The following is a 25181-nucleotide window of genomic DNA, read 5'->3' on the forward strand; positions in this document are numbered from 1 at the left end:
TCACGCTAAAGGCTCAGGTTTGATTCTCCACACGGGAACAATGTGCGAAGCCCATTTCTGGTGACCTCGCCTGGAATAGTGCTGGAGTATTGTTTTAAGTGGTTCAACACTAAACTCACTCACTCACTCACTCCCTTGTAGATCTGCAGTCTACTCTCAGTGTAATCCAAGGGGATGAATGGGGATGAATCAAAGGGGATTTTTATGTGTACAATCTCTGCATTGCAGCCATTCCTGGGTAGTGGAGAGGCATCCAACCGGATCACAGGTAAACTTAAGCTTGGGCTGGACACCCTGTACACTCTAGAGGGACACTGGGACCAGGAGATATACATCAAGGACAAGTCTACAGGGGTAAGACGTGGAGGAGCCTCATTGTTTGGACCCTGGGACGCTGGGACCCAGGGACCCAAGACCTCAGTACTCATTGGTAAACGTAGCAGGCGTCTCACTGTTAGGACCCAGGGCCTTGTACCTCGTAGTCAGGACCCAGGGTCTCAGTACTCAGTGGTTAGACTGCCAGTAGCCTCATTGAAGGACCCAGGACCTTGTTCCTCATTGTTGGGACCTAGAAGTCTTGTTGTGGGTACAGAAAGCTGGTTTCAGAAAGTTCACTTAACCACCTTTAAAGAGACCAGCTTTATATGTATACATCAGGAACTTTTAAGCATGGACGTCAGGAATATATTTCAGTCCTTTTGAGGAACCTTTAAGCATGATTGTCATTAGCAGGTGTGTGTCAGTTAAGGTAATATTAACACATGCATTTCAGGAAGATTGACAAAAATCAAGGACATTGATGAATTCAGGAATTTTTGTTAATGTATATCAAGAACATTGATGCATTTCAGGAACAAGAGTTATTCTGGAACCCGACTCCTGAGATCAAGAGCCAGCGTCTGAAGAGATACACCCTGCCCATTGAAACACAAGGGGAGATGGAATCAGAGAGGTGAGGTGCTCGACAAGGGTATCATCTTCTCTAATACATGGTTGGTTTGTTTGTTGCTTATTGACACACTCAGCAATATTCCTGCTATGTGATGGCTTTCTGGAAATAATTGAGTCTGGTCTAGACAATCCAGTGACCAGTCTTGTGCATCAGTCTACGCTGTTGGGATACCATGACCTGTGTCAACCAAGTCAGTGAGTCTGACCACCCGATCCCGTTAGCTGCCTCTTACAACAAGCATGGGTTACTGAAGATCATTTCTAATCCAGATCTTCACTGGTGATTAATCCGTGGAAGATCCTGGGTTGGAACTGACGCAGCAACTCATTATTGTTAAAAGAGGCGATTAAGGGGATTTGGTGATCAGGATTTGATCAGTGCAGATCACTGTGTCCCAGTTGCATAGATGGGTGCGTATGTTGTCAATCATTGGATTGTCTGGTCCAGACTGGATTATTTACAGACCTGGAAAATTTGCTGAGTATTTTAGAGGGAGCCTGAGGAAAGCTTACCTTTCTCATTGTAGATGTTTCAGATTCACAAACATCCTAAATATAGGTTTGATTTGTTTGTGAATGATAGAGCAGTGAACCATGCAGGACAGTGGTCCCTAAAGTAGCCCCTCGTGAACTTGTGTGACACAAAGAATTATTATGATGTCATCTTGGACAATACATGGTAGAATATTTGAATCCCATTCTCTTACATTTCTGGATTTGACTTGGCCTAACTTATGCTCACCCACTGTTATGTTATCTATAGTATTGTAGCATCAGAGTTTTATGTGACAATGTGCATCCAGTAGAGAATAGACGCAGAAAACAGAGGTATGCACAGTTGCATTCACTCAACCCACAACACATAATGACTATGTTTAAGGTTTTGTTGTTTTTTTCAGTCCAGTTATGTACATTGTTTCAACCATCAGTCCACATGATCAACAATTCATTCCTGACTTTAAAGATCAATATTATTAAAACATACTGTCCTTTACACTGTTCCTTCACAGGACCTTCACATGTCCTGCAAGAACCTGACACCCATAACTTGTGGGTCGCAATAACACCCCCTTACCTGTTGTGTTGTTGTTAAATTGTTGTTATATTGTTTACAGTGTTGTTGCTGTGTTGTAGGTTGTGGAAGAATGTGAGTGATGCCGTGATTTCAAATGACATGCACCGCGCCACAGAGGAGAAGCACTTCCTGGAGGAGCGACAACGCAAGGATGCACGAGAACGCAAAGCCAAGTTGCAGGAATGGATGCCAAAATTCTTCGAGCGAGACTTGATTACTGCTGACTGGATTTACAGACATATTGAGTATGTTGTGTACAGCATCTGTGTCTCGGGGTATATTGAGGTTTGGTTAATCAAGCCTCCATTCTGAAACTTTTGGAAAATTAGTCACCTATGAATATCAGTGTTAGAGTGAATGAGGGACTTAAGTTTTATGCCTCTTGTAGCAATATTCCAACAATATCATGGTGTGGGAACCACAGATGGTCTTCATACATTTTACCCATGTGGACAGTTAAACCTGGGTCTTCAGCCTGAAAGGCAAATGCTTTGAACATTTGGCTAACTCACTGTCCCATTAGGGTTAGAGTGAGTGAGTGAGTGAATTTAGTTTATGCTGCAGTCAGTAATATTCCAGCTGTATTGCAGCATTCCTCAGGGTTAGATTCAGTCTTGATCAATCAGTGCTTTTTCCCAAGAGACAGCTATCAGGAGCAGCATGTGAGGGTCAATGTTTATGGTATCAATCACTTGATTTATTTTTGTCAAGATTTTAGACTTCTGACATTGGGGGACATTTGCCAGTGCACTGATCAACAAGACATCAAAACAATGAGGTTATATCAGTCAACATGGAAGCGATAGATAGTAAATTGGCATAGATTTTAATGCCTGATTTATTTGATTTGGAAGTGCTATAGTAAAGCATAATTGTGAATAACTGTGGCATAAAATAGCATTCATTCAGTTTGTACTGTGAAATTGTTTTCACTTCCAGGATATACTCATGTGTTTTGTAGTTTGTCAGTGAAAAGATTGAGATGTTTTTGCTTTATCTTTTGCAAACAATATCACCTTTTTCTGATGAAGCCACAACCTTCTAGGTGAGTGCCATGAACAATTGTTATTCTTCTATTCACAGTATGCGGCCGTGGGACCCAAGCAATGATTTAGTGCAATATGAAAATGATTATATAATTCAAACACACACAAGGCATCGGACCCCAGTAGTTCGGACGATGAGTATTACTAGTCTGGAACAGAAACACGAAAATCCGTTGATGTTGGCTAATATTCCCAGAGTGCAAAGGTCATCCATGAGTCGACGAAGGGATGAAAGTGGAAGTTCAACACCAGATCCTGAACATCGCCATGAGAGTGATTCATCCGAATGCACAAGTAAGTTTGGAAAACAATTGTGCAGTTTATGTTAAGTTGTTTCAAAGGCATTTAGAAGTTGGAGGAATCAAACTAAAAAGTGCTTTATGGTTCAACTTCTTTATTATACAAGGTCACAACGTTTCGAGACAGATTCTAGTCTCTTCTTCAGATGTATATATACTACAACCATTTAGTTTTATCCTCAACTCACCTGAAGAAGAGACTAGAATCTGTCTCGAAACGTGACCTTGTATAATAAAGAAGTTGAACCATAAAGCACTTTTTAGTTTAGTCAGTATATGTTAAATGGACTCTTTAACAAATACAGGTGCACACAGTGTTTGCCATGACACAGACTTTGACACACAAGTTATCTCAAATATGCAGTGAATTTAGAAGCAGTTAGTTAACACAATGCTACTGGGCCCTTTGTTCAGATAATCTGGACTTGTAATTTGCTGTTGTTTAAAACTTCTTAACAAAGTAGTTTGATGTTTAAATACCTGTTTTTTTGTCATTAGTAAGCAATCACTGTTGATGTCTTGAAAGTTCCAAACTGAAGCTGACTCACAAAAACATGCCCATGACATAATTGCGTCATGATGACCCCTGATTTTTTATGACCCGGGCAAACACTACAAAGAGGTACAGTAAACAATATGGCTTGTTGGTCAAAGGGAGATAACTGAGACGAAGTCTAAGGAGGGCTCACTCTATGACAAGAGTTAGTACCCTATGTTCATTATTGCTGATGCTAATTTGTTCCTTAAGAAGAATGAAGGCAGAGCAGTATTGGAGATTTAATTGGGTCTGTGTTTTTGGTTGCTCATGAGTGAGTAAGTATGGTTTTACGATCAGCACGGCTTTGATTCCCCACTTGGGTACAAGCCAGTTTTTGCTGACCCTGCCATTATGTTGCTTGAATATTTCTGAAAGCAGTGTAAAACCATACTCACTCACTCACTCATTTACTCAACTGTTCTCTCCAGACACGGGCAGCAGTCTCCACCAGTCTCCCAGCAATGGGAAGGTGCGCATGTCGGAGGAAAACATCAGCAAGTTGGTGGAGCCGCTGCTGCAAGTCCAGCAGGACATCAATAAGTCCCTGAAGACGCTGCAGCAGCAGATGTTTAAAGTCCAACAGACGCAGGAGGCTCAGGCTGCCATCATCGCACGCAGCACTGGGAGGGAGTGGGTTCTACTGGCCATCGTTCTGGCTGTCCAGGTCGTGCTGCAGTGGCTGTTCAGGTAGAACTTGGATCATGCGTGTTAGGACTAGCTTAAACTGGATATAATTCAAGCTACAAACACTCTGAAACTGGATTAGTGTGGATTGTACTGAAAAGACTCATGCTGTGAGCACTGTATTTGTCTGCACTGTAAAGAACCAGGTGAAACTGGATTAATCTGGACTGTGTGGGACTGGGTGAAACTGGATTAATCCAGACTGTAAAGACTCATGCTGTGAGCAATGGATTAATCTACTGTATAGAACTGGATGAAACTGGATTAATCCAGACTAAATAGAACAAGATGAAACTGGATCAATCTGGACCGTAGAGAATTAGATAAAACTGGGTTCATCTGGACTGCCAAAAATGAATGAACCTAAATTATTCTGGACTGTTAAGACACTTGCAATCACTATGTGCAATGGATCAAACTGGTTTGACAGTGCAATCAGACATGAACTGGGGACATATATTTGAAGACTTGGATGTGATAATTGAGGTGATTGGAATGGTGTGATTACAAACCTGGCTTAGACAGGTTGACCTACCATAGTTCATGGTTACATTTTGTCGATAATACTACTGATGCCAAGATGGAAGAATATTCGTCACTGTGTACATAAACTTTGGAATAATATTGATTATATGGCATCACTATCTTGAACTAGATGATAGGATGGAACTGTGTTTAACAAGATAATGGGCAAACAGATGCTGTGATTGTATTCAACATGTATGTCAGCTACTGAAGTTGCAACACAGCTAAGGAGTTACTAGCGATGTTGCGGATGTGATGGAGTAGATGACAGCAGACCAAACCTGCTTAGCTTGTCCGACAACAATATTTGTGCGTTTTTATGCTGTATGGTATTTAGAATTGATGCTAAAAGACTTTGGCAGGATCGAAAAAAGATGGAAGTTTTTCAATTACCTGTGTAGATATTTTGTATTTTAGAAATGGCGTAATACCATGTGTATATAAACAATAGTGGCTCAGGTGATCCGCAAAATTATCTAAAAATCCTCTTGCATTCCCTCTCACAAGAAACCGACAGAAACTTGTATATGGACAGAGTGTGTCACAAAATGTTCAAGTTGCATCATTGCAAGAAACTGCTTGCTACACGGATAGGTGTTTGGACTTTTATGGTTCCGATGTGTCACTATCTGTCCAGATCAATATTGTTCCAAAATCATGTGTTGTTTGGTAGAACATGCATCTCATCACAGTGTGTCAAAAGCTGTTTGGACGGTTCCAGTGACACAATGCCTTAATTCCCTTGATCTTGATGCAAGAATACGTTTCAATGATTACACGCCTGGTGATCTCACACAAGGAAACACCCAAGTCTAAAGTATACACATTGATTCACAGTGTGTGATACAGACACACAGAGGGTGTAAAATACCAAGGGAAAGAACTCTTTCTGAACTGAAACAGCTGTTCAACAATGGTCTTCAGGTGCAAATTACTCGTAGGCGTTGTCTCATGTCTTCTTCAAGCGATGTCTCTCGTCACACTGTTCGAATATACAAGTCACTGACCTAGCAGCAAAGTGTTCAATTACAAAGACGCTTCATTGATGTGTCCATCTTTGTTCACAAAAAATTTGCAGCTTTTTGTCTTGCAGCATGTGTTCATATTGTACAGAACTTCATTCTTCAGTTTTGTCTCGTTCATAGCACTAGAATGTTTATTGTTTTGTTTGAAAATGAATAGTGTCAATTTTTGCAGAAGGAAAAATTAGAGATATTATGTGTGTAGAATTAACTTTTTGGGGTAAGTTTACATCACAAAGTGCTGTAATCTTTGAGTTTACCATTCCTGAGCAGTTTGTGAGACAAATTTGTCACTTCATTGCATTGTAGAATTAGACACTGAAGAGCATGTCTTCATTAGTGTTCATATTAAACATCTGTCATCAGTGTGCAATCAGTGGTATTTTTATGAAGGCTGTATTTATTTACTCGAAACATGCATGTATTGAACTTGGCCAGTAGGCACGTTGATGTATGAAGGGAGGTAACTCTAGTTACCATGTTTCACAATCCTGAAATGCAAGCATTTTTTGACTTCATACTCTGTTTAACCCTGTTATTCATTTGCTTCTAGTATCCATTCGTTGCATTTATTAGATTCTATAAATATATTTAATTAGCTAGAAGTTTGCCCAAATGATTTGTCTCAAGTGTGAGTGGCCATGAATTGAAGAGGACAGAAAGAAGCCAGAAGACAACATCCTTGCAGTTCACTTTGAAGCAGACGGATGTCTCTGTCGGAGTCAGTGTATAAAATATTATGCATATTTAATCTCCTGTACATGAATTTTGTATAAACTCACTGTATGTACTGCTTTTCTCCATCATACTCCAAACAAATACCTTGCAACTTTCATGTATATAGAAACAACTAGTGCTTCCATTCGTTGGGTATTCGAACAGATAAAATGGACTTTCATGCTTTAACAAGGCCAACTGATTTTAAATATTTGCATCTTATGCCTGCATATAGACTGTATTAACACAGTGTTGACAAGGATGTGTCAGATGCGGTCATATGAAGACTATCTAAATATTTACTGATTCACAAACTTAAAAACATAGCAAGTCGAAAATATACTTGAAATGAATTTTCTGATATATCTTTCAAAAGAACAGTGACATTAATTGTAGTAGAATTGAAATAAATAGATTTGAATTGAAGTGGAATTCCACATTATTTTATGATGAAAAGACCATTCCTTGCCTAATATGAAAAGTGTTGAAAGTGTTAGAACCAATGTAGACCGTCAGGAGTTACTGCCGTTTGTTTTGCTATCTTCTTTCACTGTAGTTGGGGCATGATATTCACCTGATTTAGGAGTGACTGAGTGAGTTTAGTTTTACACTGCACTCAGCAATATTCCAGCTATATGTTGGCGGTCTGTAAATAATCGAGTCTGGACCAGACAATCCAGCAATCAGCAGCATGAACATTGATCTACGCAACTGAGAACCGATGACATGCGTCAACCAAGTCAGCAAGCCTGACCATCCGATCCTCTAAGTCACCTCTTACAACAAGCATAGTCACCTTTTATGGCAAGTCTGGGGTGCAGAAGGCCTATTCTACCCAGGGACCTTCACGGATACCTGATTTAGGACTGAAAGGTCATAGTCTTCAACTTTAACTGACATCAGATGACCTAAGTCAGACAAAAAGTGCTGAAAGAGGGGTAGATGAAAATGCAAATTGGGCTTCAAAATTGTCATTAAAATTACCACCATCCTTGGCACTGTTACATCCTAGCAGACATGAACAGTCAAACAACAAAGATGTTAGAATTATTTCTTACAAATAGCCTGATACAAGGTTCAAGGTACATATCTTCAGACATGGTATTATAAAAAAAAACATAAATTCAAATAGTTCTTTTCTTGAAGATTCAGGAAATATTAGTATAGTCAATGAGCTGTAGCCATTATGTCTTAAGTTTGGAATTGCTAGAAACACTGAATTTTGCAGTTGAACAAGATATAGATGAACTGTTTGAAAACTATGTGCATTGTTGATTGCCCCAAAGACTCTTTGATTACTTGTCTAATATTCAGTCAGTGATCTTATTATTTCATGGTGTTACTGTCTCCTTTTGTATGTAATCAGAAAGGAGTACCAAGATTTCCTCCATTTTTAGAGACAAGGGAATCAGAGAAATCTACACTTGCCAAAGTATTCTAGACTTGCTAGGGATTTCATATATTTTTATTTCAGTGTCTGTTTTGAGAGTATGTTTGGTCAGATGCACCTTTCCATTAGTAGTTGGACAGTACAGTGAGTATAGGTGTATCTTTGAGATAGTGGCTTTCTGAGTATCATGAGTCATCATTAGTGTTTACCACATTCATTAGCTACTGAATGTAATAAGTATTGAATTAATACTTGATGTTAATAATCAGATTCACATGCTCTCAGTGAATTTTTTTCAAATATCTAATAACTACAGCAGCTAGCTAGAGAAGAACAAATTCAAGCTTTCTTTTTTATCGTATTTTTCAGTTCTGTTAAATACGCCCTATAGGCAACAACCGGTAGTTTATCTAGCAAAGCAGTCATAAAATCTTTTTGTTGCCACTTGAGCTGCTAAACTGTTTCAGGTTAAGTAAGTCACAGTTCTGAAAACAAATGTATGCACGTCTGTTATCAATTTTCAGTATACATTTTTCAATAGTATATTTTTGTGACATTTTACTGCACTTTTACCTAAAATGTCCACATTTATATCTTGGAAAACTTATTAGTCTGAAACGAATAGACATTTCAAATCTTAATTTATACCCCTAGGCCTAAAAATGGTGAATGTCCTGATTTTATGCCCATTGACTTTACTTTGTTTACAGTTAAATACAGGAAATTTCAGGGGCTTGGCTAAAGAAAATAATTACCTGGATTGACTCTCCAATAGTCTACTGTGGACATCAACTAGCGATTAGAGCTTTTATGTGCAATAAAGAAGGGGTATTACCTGTATTTCCCTGGAAGACAAATATAGTGCTTTCATATGTTGATGAAAGTTATAACTTCATACATTGTTAGCTCATAGTCCATCTGTTCATTTACTGTATCATATTGTAAGTTGTAGATTAGGACATGATATATTATATCATATAGTAAATATATCTAAAATAGCATTTCAAACACAGTTTGCCATAGATTCAGGTTTAATTGTAATTTCTTTTGGTAGTTTATGATTTTTAATTGTTTTTCGTGTATTAGTTTTTTTCACTTAAATCCATTTGGTTTGAAAGTCTCTTACAGTTCCAATTTCTGTCTGAGACATATACCAAAGCACCAGTCCTTGGTTCAGTGATTCCGACATTTATGTCTGGTTCCTTGTAGATATTTGTAAATAAACATGTTTATATCTCAAGCTGGTTACACAGTGGTACCCAGCTTATGAAGTCTGTATATTGTGAAGAGTTGGCAGACAAGGCTGAGCCAAAGAACACTTTTGTTTCAGGTAATCATTTGAATTGGTCTTAAGAAAGGTTTTTTTACGTCTTTTTTCACGTATATTTTTTCCAATGTCTTGAGTGGGACTTGTGTTTATTAGCAGTGCTTTTCACATTTCTAGGTCAAAACAGTCGTTAACGGATGGTCAGTATGGATTTCTTGAGGGATGCTTCGCACTATTAGAGGTTGGCGGGGTTGTCTAGCGGTTAAATCGTTTGCTCATGCTGAATGCACGTTTGATTCCCCTCATGGGTACAATGTATGAAGTCCATTTCTGGTGTCCTGTGATATGATGAAAATGGAATATGGGTAAAATGGACACAAAATTGAATTCACTAAGTCAAGCTGTCACAAAAACAGTTACCTGAAACAAGAGTGTTCGTGCTAGGGCGATGTCTTCTTGAAGTACAGGATATATTTGCTATGCATTGAAATGTTTAGATGTGCAGTGTCATTGGTCAGTGCACTCCTACTGTAGACATTTTGCTGTTGATTCTTTCATTTTTTTTTTTTTTTTAGGTCTCTTTATATTTGGGGGGCGGTGGGGTAGCCTAGTGGTTAAAGCGTTCGCTCGTCACGCTGGAGACCCGGGTTCGATTCCCCACATGGGTACAATGTGTGAAGCCCATTTTCTGGTGTCCCCCGCCGTGATATTGCTGGAATATTGCTAAAAAGCGGCGTAAAACTAAAACTCACTCACTCTTTATATTTGGTTTTGTGCTTTTTCAGTTAGGACACACATTTTAAGAGATTTTTTTTAATATGACATTTATTTGGTTTTTTTGTGGCACAAAAAAAGTAATGTTTATTATATGTATACTGATATTATTGAAGAATTTGGGCAATTATTGTGACTTTTTGAAACACAGAAAGGCAAATATAACAGGCCCAGTGTAATATTTGATAAAAAGGTCTCTTAATATATAACATTTTGATGACTGATATCATGTTTCAAATACTTTAGCCAATTAGATTTAAGGAAACTGAATTGTGTATCCTGTGATATGATATGTCAGCTCTGAACATACTTCAGTTTGGTCTGAACACAGATTCACTAGGATTAAGTATTTTTTTTATAAGTACTGAAAATTTATGTGGCGCTTAATCCAACCAAGGATTAATTTCCGTTAAGTATACAGTCAAGTCTCGTTAATCTAACATCGTCAGTTGCACAGCAAACTGTTGGATTAACGAGGATGTCAGACTAAATATATGAGAATAAGGTACATTTATTCAATTTGTTGCTAACAAAAGTGTCGGATAAGGCTGATTGTCGGATATATGGAATTCGGATTAATGAGACTTGACTGTATTTTAATTATTGAATTTGAGTACGGCAGACAATTTCATGAAGATGGGTTATTAGACAAGATCATGTTTTAAGGAAGGATGACAATATATGGAAAGAAGTTAAGATCGTGTTTTATTTCTCGTGTGTTGAACCAATTCTGTCAACCATATTCTGTGTGATGATGTTACCCAAAACAACAGTCTCATTGATATAGTTCCAGGAACAGAAGTAATCATTTTTGTTGACAGTTATCCATGTATGTCATGTCAACATCTCGGGTCTATCAAGAGAACATGTAATTTTCAATTCAGTTCCTTTTTTTCATTTCAGTAATATATATATTCTGTCAATTGAGGAATGTGTTTGAACACATCCCAATGGAAACAGGGTTAAATGTGGTTAGCTTTAATATCTGCTTCACTTGAGACTTTCCTCCTTCTTGAATACTCTTCAAAGCAATTGTAAAAGTCTGAGTCCATTAAACATGTCTCGATCATGACAGAAACAGGTGTAGGTGTGTGCAAATGGGTGAAAATGAAGTCACTCCCTCTTTCTCAAGAGTGTTCACCACCTCTTTCCCCAAAAGCTGTATCCAGCTCTAATAATGACCTCAACATCTTTTGATACTTACCTTTTCATATGACAACATTTCATGAACTGCCAGTCTGTGCATAATGTGATAGTGTAGAACAGTGCCCATGAATGTTGGTTGCAACAGTGGTTCTAATGGCTGTGATTTAATACACATTTCTCTCAACGACCCTGCTGAGTTTATCATGGAAAATGTTTTAAGATATTTTGAAAAATGTTTCCATCCATATGTTCTTTTTAAGATGTTATTTTAACATATTTCCTCCCATTTGTTCTTTTTACTGATATTAAGTAATGATTACTATACACCTGTATCATATCATCTTCATGTTTGTAAATGGTGTTGCTGTCTCATTTGGGTTCATCACACTCTATGGGCATTGTAGTGGGTTTTCTCATGGACTTAAATAACGTACGGTGATGGTCCTGTTCATTGTTCTAAGTCAGATTTCTGCAAATGATCTCTTTCTTTTTGTGTCGCTTTTATTTATGCAGACATCATTCAGTGTGTTTATTCTGTTATGCTTGTGTCATAGGTCTGGGACAAGATGGCTGAGACATCTAAGTGTCACCTTTTTGATATAGAGAGTTGCATCCTGTTTCATTCCAAGATCAGCTGATCATGGTTGAGAACTTGTGATCCCATAGAGAAACCCTGACTTGTCACACAAAAAGTTCCCTAGGAGTGTTTGATTTTATTAAGTGGGTCAGTTTGTTTATACTTGTCTTAACCTTAGTAGACAGAATAAGTAAGTTCAGTATCTTCTAGACATTCATTACTTTCACGTTTAGTTTTGTTTCCATTTGATTGATCTTGTATTTTCTTACAAGCACAAGTATTTAAACACATTTACTGAAACACAAGTGTTTCTTCCAATTTCTGTACAGATGTATCCCAGTTATATACATGTGAAAACAGTACTCTTTTTTGCATTTGCCAGTTCAGCAATGTTTTGATGACTTCATAATTATTATTTTTCATTTATCCCTAGTTGGGGACTCTAATGTTTTACTTGCAATTATACAGATTAGAGATATTCCACATTTGTACTCAAAATTCATGAACAAAATACATCCGAAAGGAAACATGTCACTTCTTTGATGATGATAAAAATTATTTTTATTTTTAATTTATCACCCTATTTGTTAATAATTGATTTCTGATAATCACTGCTTATGTTATATATTGTTCACAGATCACCACCTGTGATCACATTCATTGACTATTGATTACCACTCTGTGATGATCGATTGATTTTTGATAATCAATTTTTAATGGATGATCAGTTCTGTATTGATCATAAGTGATTACATCTTTGATAGGCATTCAAGAAGTTCGGTAGGTGTTGAGTAGTCCTCATTCTTGATCAGTGATTAGTTATTGAAAATGATTATTGATTATCAGTGATGTATTGATTATTGATTCTGGCATATTGGTTATTGATGATTACTTTGTTTTGTAATTATTACTGGTATCCCTCCATGATTCTCCTATTTGTCAATGTAATCATCAATACAGGCATGTTAATTATATGTAGATATTATTGAGTCAAGTCTGGATGAAGTATTGCATGTACAGCCAGTGTAACATGAAGGAGAACAGTGGTCATGAGAAGATGGAGTGACTTGTCATGGTTGTTACAATCTTTAACATGCCAGACTAGTGAGGATGGAGAACAGTCACTGGATTTGGAGGCTTGTCTAAAGAATATTTATGAAATGTTTTGGAACCATAAGAGAGACAATGTACCTTCAGCAGGGTAATGAACATTGACCAGCCTGACGCACCATGCTGCATTTACCAAAGTTTGGCATCAACCTGACGTAGCTGGTGACTGACGCCTGACGTACGTTTTCAGGGAATTTTCAAGCGTAGGATTGATGTATACAGCTCAAGAAAGGTTGAGGAATACCGTATCCTTTCTAATTAAGCTGGCACGCCATGATACAACTGCAATATCGTTTCAGACGGCGTTAAACACAAATAACCTACACTTTTGGATTTGCTGCAACGGTGGTTCTGTAGATGGGCATTGTCTGTACATGGACCCTTGCCGTCATCGCTGTAGGAGACGAAGTCTCCTTCGTTGCCGTCAAAAGCAGCAGTTTCCTGACTTGCGTCCCTTGGTCACGCATGAATCCTGCGATTACGGGTTCAAAGCAATGTTCACCTCTTTATGTTACTAGGTACTGGTGGGTTCCACCAAAGTGGTGACATCTAAGAGCTACATTACTTTGTCCTCTCATATCAAGCCAGCACACCGTGAGTAACTGGGACGCTGTCCAAGTTGAAGTTAAACCTCACTCACTCACTTAGAAGTCTCCTTCATGTCGTGACACTGTGCACTAAACAATCTGTCACTCGTGGAATCATGGGGGACTTTTGCCAAACGTCATCCCCTGGTGTCAAACTTACCATTGTATACTTTCTTTGTCCCATTTGACGAGTCAGTGTTGGGATTGGAGAGAGTTTCTGGATGAAGTGCAATTACTTTTCACAATTTTGGAGAAGTTAACACTGGAACTCGTTGTTACAAGCTTTATTTTCCTTTATTTGTTGACTGGCTAGCAATTAGTCTACGTAACCATGAGGTCAATCATTTGTTTCATTAAATAAAGTTAACACTTACCTGTTTTGTTGTTGATAAATTTTGCTTGACACAAGGTGTCTTTAATGCCTTGCCAGTGAACGGATAGTTACTAGAAACGTGATATGTATGACCTTCATTCTTTTGGAAAACCTGTCGTACGGCCGTAACATGTACGGAAATTGACAATGAAATAACAAGTGAATATGAATGTATGAGATACTCACGAAGAGTCAAAGTAATTATACGTGTACGGAGACTGGCTGCGTGATACGTTAAAACATACGTGTACGGAGACTCGCTACGTGATACGTTAAAACATACGTGTACGGAGACTCGCAGAGAGTCAGGGGAATCTACGTGTACAAAGACTCACAGAGAGGCAAGTAAGTATACGTATTCGGAGACTGACAGTGAAAGAACAATTAAATGCACGTCTACAGAGAGTCACAGAGAGACAAGTAAATATACGTCTACAGAGAGTCACAGAGAGACAAGTATATATATATATGTGTACGGACACTCGCAGAGACAAGTAAATATACGTCTACAGAGTCTCAAGAGAGACAAATAAATATGAGTACGGAGACTTACAGAGACTCACAGAAAAAAAACATGTTACTGTAAATACACATCTACGAGACTCACAGAGAGAGACACGTATATATGCGTGGACGGAGATTCGCAGATAACACACAAGTAAATATTATAGTATGTCATCCAAATCCTGGTTTGGCTTCCTGGACTGATTCATTTGCTAAACAAAATGCAGACCTCAGTAAACGAACATGCTCTGTACCATTGTACTTTCCGTGTGTTGTCACAACAGTGACAGAGGCATTCATAGTCTTAATTCTACATAGGGGCAGAAGACTTCATGTTCTTGATTCTACACCAGGGGCAGAGGCTTTCATGTTCCTGATTCTACACCAGGGACAGAAGACTTCATGTTCTTGATTCTACACCAGGGGCAGAAGACTTCGTGTTCTTGATTCTACACCAGGGGCAGAAGACTTCGTGTTCCTGAATCTACACCAGGGGCAGAAGACTTCGTGTTCTTGATTCTACACCAGGGGCAGAAGACTTCATGTTCTTGATTCTACACCAGGGGCAGAAGACTTCGTGTTCTTGATTCTAAACAAGTGGCTCGGGTGGTCAAGCTCGCTGACTTGGTTGACATCATCCCAGAAGCCAGAACCAACAGGTGTAGTGTACCACATTGAATGTGACTGCGGAGACACCTACGTTGGCGAAACCAGACCCCTCATCTATAGACTCAAGGAACACAGACCTCAGTCAGAAAACAGGACTCCAAATCAGCCATTGCCGACCACATCAGAGACCACCCAGACCACACCATCAACTGGAACAACATCAAAATCTTAGAAAAGAACCAATCAGACTACAAAATCCGCAAACTACCAGACGCACTCCACATCAAGAAGACTGAACCAGCGATCAACAGAGATGAGGGCTACCAAATTCACTTCACCAGAAGAAGAGACTAGAGACTGTCTCGAAACGTTGTGACGTTGTATAATAAAGAAGTTGAACCATAAAGCATTTTTAGTTCGCATATCATCACTTGTTAAAATAACTCTGTACATCAAGCCACTTTGTTGTAACCACACTCTACTGGCTTCTAATCTCTTATACCATACTCCTTATTAACTTCTGGCTTCCCATCAGTTTGTGTATATCAACCCTATTAATTGTATAAACAACTCATTTTCTTCTCATTTATTGTAACAACAATTCATGCATATATTCACTCCCTAAATTTAATACCATGTACCATTTGCCTGACAACGACATTAGTATCTATGTCGAAACGTCGCACTCACTGAATAAAAGGAATTGTATATCCATAAATGGTAGTCCTCATTCTTAATGTGATTTGACTAGTGTTCTTGAAGGTCGCCTTCGCTGTTCGGTATTTCGGTACACCTGGGCTTGATGTGAGTAATACTTAGTATATATAAACAAATATAATAGATACGAAGCCTAATGTCAGTCTTTGGTTGAAATTATAGCTTCCCTGATTATCATTCCAAGGATTCTTACAGTTTAACACGCATTTCTGTCATTGCTACCATATTGGTAGGTGCATCATCCTCGCTCCAATCAGCTACTGGTTTGGACTAGACAAACCAATACATTAACCTCAAATGCATCTGCTGTGTTCTCTGACATAACATGATCATATCCCAAGCCTGTGATTTTTCCAGACTGAAAGAGTAGGTAAATGAGTATGGTTTTACTCTGGTATTAGCAATACTCCCAGCAATATCACGACGGGGGACGCCAGAAATGGGCTTCAAACGTCCTGAAAATTGGGAACCGAAAACAGGTCTTTGCGTGGGGAACGCACGCTTTAACCACCAGGCTAACCCTACAGTCCCTCCAGCTAGAGAGAGCGCGTAGTGTGTAAACTGATCTAGCCATGGATTCAATACCATAATGACAGATGCTCACGATTCCCTCTTGGCACGTGTCCCCATCCCCAGACCATAGTATCCTTCCGGATGGGGAGAGTGGGGAAGCTGGTAGAGGGAGAACGGAAAGTAGCAGATCAGCTCCAGCTTCGTCCACATCCATTGGGATAGGCTCCTTGACATCAATACCTTGTACACCGCACCCAGAGTCCCCGGATGGACCGGTCATGGAGCTCCAGTTACGGTTGTCGTACACGTGGAGTTCGAGTGGTATCATCTTTATTTCTCAATATGTTCTTGTTGATGATAATGCAGCCTCCTTGGTCGATGATTTGCTGTGTCTCATTGTCCTTATTTGTCAGTCTCAAAGGACGTAGATTTACATGTGCATTTATTTTCGGTCTCTCTCAGTTGCCGTAGACGTATATTTACGTGTCTCTTTGCGAGTCTCCGTACATGTATGTATAAGTGCAAGCCTTTGGTTTCATGATATTGGTATACACAAATATATGCAAATAAATTATTTGCTTTTATTTTTGTGTGCTGGCATCTTGATTTGATGGCGGGTCTTTCTTTGGGACTTTACACATTACTACTTACAACACAATGAAGAAATTTCTTTTTCACTAGCTGACAGCTGAAGAGAACGACACAGTAAGGAATTGTCAGAATATATTGCATCTATATTTCTTTATTATATCCATATCAGCTGTTAAGGGGGTTACAGGTCTTTATGTATATTTTGCACATTTTGCAGATTCCACGCTCATGAAAATAGTAAATGTAATAAACCTGACGTTTGATGCACCAACATAGAATTTCTACCGACTTACTCACACACAAAACACACACTAACGAATTTAGGGTACCTACAGTACATGACAGCAGTGAGATCGAACCTGTCGACATCCGCAACGGCAAAGTTTATCACCATACTCAAACCATTACGGATACATTTAATCGGAAGACGCATTTTAGGAAATAAAGCTGAAAGTTACTAAAAAAAACCTTAATAAAATAATGAACCTCGAACGTATAATTATTTCAGTGTTTACAATCCCGATGTAGATGTTTACCTTCCCGGAAGACAGGCTCAAAACATCCATCGAACATAGCAGGTTATCATGACTGCAAATTTTACCGTGACTACTGAAAAATAACTTCTGTGTCTGATCGGATTTCAATGAATGTTACAGGCAAGTGGCTCGCATACCGGTATGCAGTAGCTAGTCTATTCAAAACGTAGTCAGGACTGGGATCGTCCCATGGCTTTATGTTGTCAACTGGTGGAATCGTCGTCAATATTTATGTCGGTCTTGCCACAAGAAATGCTTTCAAATTGAATCGGCTGTATGTGTGTGATATTATTGTCTGTATCTATATATATTAACTGGCGCAATGTAAACACCCCGAGTGGACTCTCGGGTATGATGTCACACTCCCAGACTGCATGCAGACCGCTAAAAATAAAAATATGCATACGAGCAGGCGGGGCTAAAGTGGAACTCGTTTTGGTGCATATTAATAATTTTAGGACCTTTTTCATAAATGGGTGGTGTATATTCATGTTTGAATGATACTATGTAATACAAATGCATAGTGTTTAACCAGTCTAAGTAAACTTATCCTCAGTACTTTTCGTTACACTTCCTTACCGAGTCTTACAAAACCTTATGGGAGGTCGCGTCAGGTAACCTTAGAGATTGACCAATTAGAACACAGCTTACCAAATCGCGAAAGTTGACATTCGCACATACCTTTTGAACCTTTTATCTCGAAAAGGTTCGCATCCGAACGATTCCGAATGCTGTTTAGCGTACGCTTGCTTCCGGGTGACGCACACCGCTTACGTCAAAAAAATGACAACGGTGAGTAAACAGTCTCCGAAAATAGTGTTTTTGGCACTATTCAAGGATGTCATCTTGCGGAAATATTAACAAATGGTGACCATGTCAAAAGAAACTCCAAAGCGTGTATATATACTGCAGGTCAAATAACTGTCTGTTTGTGGAGAGATCTGTGTCAGTGACCTGAATATTTTGAAAGTCCCTCCGATCCCTAAACAGTAGCCGTTGTCTGATTGGTTAAATCTATTTAACGGTCTCGCGTTTGATTGGATGGTCATTGTTAGCTCAAAGGTTACCTGACACGTCCTTCTACAATGTTTTGTTAGACTCAGTGGTGGAGTGTAACGAAATACCCTGAGACGAAGTTTACTTAGACTGACTCAGCGGCGGAGTGTAACGGAATACACTGTGACTAAGTTTACTTAGACTGACTCAGTGGCGGAGTGTAACGGAATACACTGAGACTAAGTTTACTTAGACTGACTCAGTGGCGGAGTGTAACGGAATACACTGAGACTAAGTTTACTTAGACTGACTCAGTGGCGGAGTGTAACGGAATACACTGTGACTAAGTTTACTTAGACTGACTCAGTGGCGGAGTGTAACGGAATACACTGAGACTAAGTTTACTTAGACTGACTCAGTGGTGGAGTGTAACGGAATACACTGTGACTAAGTTTACTTAGACTGACTCAGTGGCGGAGTGTAACGGAATACACTGAGACTAAGTTTACTTAGACTGACTCAGTGGCGGAGTGTAACGGAATACACTGAGACTAAGTTTACTTAGACTGACTCAGTGGCGGAGTGTAACGGAATACACTGAGACTAAGTTTACTTAGACTGACTCAGTGGTGGAGTGTAACGAAATACACGGAGACTAAGTTTACTTAGACTGACTCAGTGGCGGAGTGTAACGAAATACACGGAGACCAAGTTTACTTAGACTGACTCAGTGGTGGAGTGTAACGAAATACACGGAGACCAAGTTTACTTAGACTGACTCAGTGGCGGAGTGTAACGAAATACACGGAGACTAAGTTTACTTAGACTGACTCAGTGGCGGAGTGTAACGAAATACACTGAGACCAAGTTTACTTAGACTGACTCAGTGGTGGAGTGTAACGAAATACACGGAGACTAAGTTTACTTAGACTGGCTCAGTGGCGGAGCGTAACGACATACACTGAGACTAAGTTTACTTAGACTGACTCAGTGGTGGAGCGTAACGGAATACACTGTGACTAAGTTTACTTAGACTGACTCAGTGGCGGAGTGTAACGGAATACACTGAGACTAAGTTTACTTAGACTGACTCAGTGGCGGAGTGTAACGGAATACACTGAGACTAAGTTTACTTAGACTGACTCAGTGGCGGAGTGTAACGGAATACACTGAGACTAAGTTTACTTAGACTGACTCAGTGGTGGAGTGTAACGAAATACACGGAGACTAAGTTTACTTAGACTGACTCAGTGGCGGAGTGTAACGAAATACACGGAGACCAAGTTTACTTAGACTGACTCAGTGGTGGAGTGTAACGAAATACACGGAGACCAAGTTTACTTAGACTGACTCAGTGGCGGAGTGTAACGAAATACACGGAGACTAAGTTTACTTAGACTGACTCAGTGGCGGAGTGTAACGAAATACACTGAGACCAAGTTTACTTAGACTGACTCAGTGGTGGAGTGTAACGAAATACACGGAGACTAAGTTTACTTAGACTGGCTCAGTGGCGGAGCGTAACGACATACACTGAGACTAAGTTTACTTAGACTGACTCAGTGGTGGAGTGTAACGAAATACACGGAGACTAAGTTTACTTAGACTGACTCAGTGGTGGAGTGTAACGGAATACACTGAGACCAAGTTTACTTAGACTGACTCAGTGGCGGAGTGTAACGAAATACACGGAGACCAAGTTTACTTAGACTGAGTGTTTAACCCTTTTAAAAATCCTTTAATTTATGAAGTTCATGATCTTGAGTTAATTCGCGAAACCTAATTCTTGGTATCTCTGTGGGTGTGAGCACTTAATTTGTAATTTCCTTTAATTTACAACACTTCAAACGAGACGCAGCAAATTAAAAAATATATATCGTCATCATTATCTTTCCAGTATTTTTTTCTGCTGGGTGATTAGAGTATAAAAACCACAAATATCATGCCCGATGAATAGATTGTGAACATGCATGCAGAGAACCGTGGAAATTAAAGGGTATGTGCAGTAGTTAGAACAGTGAATCGTGCACGTGCGGTACGTGATGAACGTTAACTTAGACCAACCCTACTTGTTTCGGTGTTTCATTTAATGTGCATACCCCGTTGTAATACAAAAAATAAAGCGATTTGAAACTACGTTTCGTTTTTTAAACAACTTTTATCCAGAGTTGAATAAAATTCTGAGATTTAAATGTTCAGTTGGCAAGGTAAAATTCTGAGGATTCGCAATCTTAATTTCACTTTAGTCGATTTGCGTGTTTGCTAAAAGTGAAATTCATCAGTACGTTTTCACTGCCAAATGACCACAGCCAGTCGGGCCAGTGACTGTGAACATTTACTGGCCCGACTGGAATTTTACTGACCACAGCCAGTCGGGCCAGTGGCCTTTTCGCACACCACACTCCTTCCTCTTATAACACCTTAGGCTCAAGGAGCTTACTTACAGTAAACTAATAGTAAAGAGCACTCCAAACAACTTTAGTGAAATGTTTGTTAAATGTGGCCATAAAATATATTTTCATTCAACATTAGTATGCCTCCATTCTAATTTCAAATAATTACTATGAGACAGAACCTCGAGATTCTAAGTGTCAAAATGGAGCGTTTCAAATGTTCCTCTGCGAGACACTGTGGCATGTATGTCGACATATTCCCAACAATGGTTACGAAGTTAGTCTTACCATTTATAAACACACTGAACGCCAGTATTTGATCAGTGTCAGATATATCAATAGTGCAGTTCCGATTTTAATCATTCAGATCATCTTCGTTCAATGTCGCTTGCTAACATCAATCGCACCCGGTCTGACGATAGAGTGGACAAAAGATAGAAAGAGGTGGTTCAAATGACGTCGTTTGTTGTTGTGTTAAGGAGTCTAGAATTGTCCTTTTTTTCTTCGCCGTTTCAATTCTTTCGTTAAGTTTGCTTGAATTATTTATTGCGATGAAAAGATTGAGAAGCTTCAGGCATTCCCGCTCTGGTTCAGTTGGTCGTGAATGACTGAAGGAAGTACTGAATCTAATTACAATGGTACAGGTTTCAAGAGACTATCTACTTAAAATATACAACCGGGCAGTGGTCTGAATTCCTTAGAATGATTTGAGAATGGCGGGCTGGCGATATACAGCCTCTCCGAGTAAATGCCAGCTTTCACAGAACTCATATGCAGACTGGTGTGTAGTTGTTCCCACAATAACACACGAATTATACCATATTCTCAACATTTGGACCAAACATGCTTCATTCCTAAGAAATGGCATAGTTCCTCCTTATAACGCAATTTCGTATGAGGCCATCGCGTAATAGCAAATTCATTAATCATCAGTTCCACTACATTTCGAAAGTTAGATGAATATTGTATAACGCCAAGTAGAAAAATAAACTTAGTTGCATTGTGTACATATTTAGTGGTATAACGAGGCTATTTCGGACAATGGTCAGTCAGTGGTTAAAAGGTCCAGCCCTGGTTTGTACGGACTAATTGTTTACTCACGTGCGTGAAACAAGGCGCGTAGCCCTGGAGATGTGAGAAATATCATACGCAAATATTTTGAAAAACTTTGTGCAAAACGAACTTTGTTTTGCTGCCTTTATGAACACGCCTCTTGAACACGATGATACAGTGTGGAGAATTATGAATTTCACTTGGGTGTTTGGGCCATGTGGTTTACCTGTGAAGCAAAGGTCGATCTCTGTCTCTCGGTGCAAATGGAGGTTTGAAATTATTTTAAAATTTGGGCTCGTTACCGTTTCTTTTCTTAGTAACGGAAACATATTACATGCACGCAGTGATTGAATAGAAGCACATACGTTCGTTACTTGCGTCACGTGTGACGGTATGAGGTCACGTCAACTTGAGTAATCATATCCCGTGCGGTCTTTAAGAGTTGACGGATCGTTTGTATTTCAAAGTGAATTGAAAATTTCTAATAATGGGTTCTTATCTCCGAAAATCCCATTTCATTAGTACACCGAGTCTGTTTAGATTAAAAGTTGCACGTTTTAGGTGACTGCAAGTCGAAAATTAGTTTAAACTTACTGACTTACTTGCTCTGCCGTGGGTATTTTGTATGACGTTAATACTTGTACTCTCTATATGTTGGGGGAATCGGAAAAAACGGGCATTTGTTTTACCTCGTTCAATTGCTGAGTTTAGGGATAAAACTTAAATGAACGTTACATACATATTCATTATAACATCCGTTACGTATTGTCTAACGCGTTTGCGTTATAACGGTGTAACAATGTATGAGCTTAACAATATTCTGAAGGAGCTGTGTATTTTCGGTTGACATTTAAACAAAATGTGTAAAATGTAATTTTTCCCATGATAATATTAGCATGGTTCACAATATCTATTGTTGGGAATTCGGGAACGTTATCTCCCTCTTTGAATGAAAGATTTTGAAGTATTCAAAAAGAATTTCTTGCAAACACTAAAACCACTGTGTTAGCTTGGGCGAAAGTGTCTTAACTATTGATCTAGCACGTGGAGTTTAGCCGCCGTCTTTATCATCTTTTGCCTCGTCTTAAAACTTTGCATCAGGTTCTCGAGAACCCACGAACCTTATTATGTGTGTGAAGTTTTGACATTTTGAATGGTGCAAAATTATCTTGCTCAACGCAGTGATGGTGAATATATATTTGAATTCTGGAGGAGGGGATGGAGTGCGGAATAAGGGAAAGTGAGATGAGGAGGTGGGTTAGGGGTGGGGTAGGGGTTGAGCAGGGGAGAGAGGGAGACAGAACTAACAAGGTCTTGTCTAATGGGATGTTACAGTTTTGCGGAACAGACAAATACTAACATAGTTTTTCAAAGTCACGTACCTTACGTCCATAAAACGGGGGCAGTGAGGTAGCCAAGTGGGTAAAGTGGCACGCCGAAGACCTGGGTTCGATTCCCTAGGCGAGTACAATATGATATATTTATATATTTTAGTCATGTCTACGCTGTGAAAATATTGCTCTAAGCGGCGTAAAACCATACTCAGTACACATATGACATCACCATGTTCATATAGATGAACTGGAACGGGCTGTGATGTACGTGTTACACTGAAGCCCGTCATCGGCGACTATATTATAATTTGGTATTATTCTAAAGGTCGCATTTAAGATCTTTCATTTTAGAATTTTACATGCTGAAGATCGATTGACGTTAAAGATTCATCTTATATGGTGGCATACACCAATAATGCATGAAGTCGGCTACTCGCCCGACATGCATTGCTCGAATCTTCACAAGATAGTGTTATCTTACTGCGAATAGCGATTACGATGGGTTACACTTGGGCTAATGAGCCTTTGAAATTAAAGACACTTAATGTCGATAATGAAGCCTGACTTGCCTACTGTGTAGGTGTGTGTTCTCACGGTGCGTACTGGGTAGGTTATTGCCTCCTGTAATGAACATTGCACTTGATTTGATAAATTACACATCAAGGCTCTTATGATTCGTAAATGGCTTTGTGCTCACAGCATTTAAAGGGTATTGGGGATGAGGAAACAGTTGATGAAAACTCGAATATGTTGCAAGAGTGTTACGGCTTTGAAAAGGAGGATGTTTTAATAAATTAGTCTTAGACTTCTGTGTGAAAATGTATTTATCTTTTGCTCTTTTATCTGATGACGACGAAGACGACGGCGATGATGACGAAGATGATGATGATGTTGATGTTGATGTTGATGTTGATGTTGATGATGATGATGATGATGATGTTGATGTTGTTGATGATGATGATAAATATACAGAGAGCTCGTACCAGATGAGAGGTTCCTGTCCCAATTGTGTCACACGTCAGAAACACACGCTGTGACAAATTCATCGTTCATTGTAAGAAAATATGAGTACATAAAGTAGACGTCACTAAACTTCTCACCACATGTGGAAATGATATCAAAGTGCCCATCGTAAAACTTTAATGCTTACAGTACGGTATGATCATGCTTGATTCCAAACGACTAGGTAGGTAAATTTAAAACCGGAATTGCGTAGTGTAAAGTAGCATAATGTTTAAAATCTGACGACACGGATGAAATTTCAGTGTCCTTTTTCTAGCTATTTCACGCCGATGTCTTCTTATGAACATCGTGATATATGTTGAGGCACACATTTCTTCTTAGAATAATAAATATTGTTTACTAGAAAACAATGTGAATGTATGAGTGAGTGAACACCTGATGTCATCACTTTTTGAACACGTGTTAACGATGTGGTGGGAATCAAAATATGGATTCTACTTCCAGTAGTATAACGTAATTTATTGTGATAACAGAAATTGGTTTTGTTGCAGAAAACACTATAGAAAATCGGTAGGAAATATGTTAGGTATAATTTTTTTGAGTGGACTTTTTGAAGTTGGTGTGGCGAACAATGGGGAGAGTCTGAGAAATACGGGGGCGGGGCGGGGCGGGGTGTTTGTTTGTGGTGGGTGTGGGTGTGGTGGGGTGGGTGTGAGTGGTGGGGGTGTGGGTTAGTTCTGTCTGAATTGTAATAAACCGTGTATATCCATTTAACTATGCTGTTGTATACAACGTATATACAAAACAGCATGACTGGTAATTAACAAACACGCACTGACTGTTTCTAATGAAATACGTTGATTCGTTCAATATTAAAGTCGGGTTAACTCC

The 25181-nt window shown here is 39.1% G+C and overlaps 1 protein-coding gene across 8 annotated transcripts in view; it reads left to right on the plus strand.

Annotated features, from left to right (window-relative positions):
* LOC137262300 (oxysterol-binding protein-related protein 8-like) overlaps positions 1 to 7283 on the plus strand; it is a 128053-nt gene extending 120770 nt beyond the window's left edge. For 7 of the 8 annotated variants that reach the window (XM_067800117.1, XM_067800118.1, XM_067800123.1 and 4 more), the window contains 5 exons: positions 229 to 354; positions 852 to 952; positions 2086 to 2271; positions 3110 to 3366; positions 4338 to 4947. In XM_067800117.1, coding sequence (XP_067656218.1) covers positions 229 to 354; positions 852 to 952; positions 2086 to 2271; positions 3110 to 3366; positions 4338 to 4600 — 933 coding nt within the window. In that variant the 3' untranslated portion in view covers positions 4601 to 4947. Of the gene's footprint in view, positions 1 to 228; positions 355 to 851; positions 953 to 2085; positions 2272 to 3109; positions 3367 to 4337 lie in introns of all 8 variants that reach the window. The other variant, XM_067800119.1, reaches the window with a different exon arrangement.
* Positions 7284 to 25181: the final 17898 nt, after the last annotated feature.

Source organism: Haliotis asinina, chromosome 14 (assembly GCF_037392515.1).
Source record: "Haliotis asinina isolate JCU_RB_2024 chromosome 14, JCU_Hal_asi_v2, whole genome shotgun sequence".
Taxonomy (NCBI): Eukaryota; Metazoa; Mollusca; class Gastropoda; order Lepetellida; family Haliotidae; genus Haliotis; species Haliotis asinina.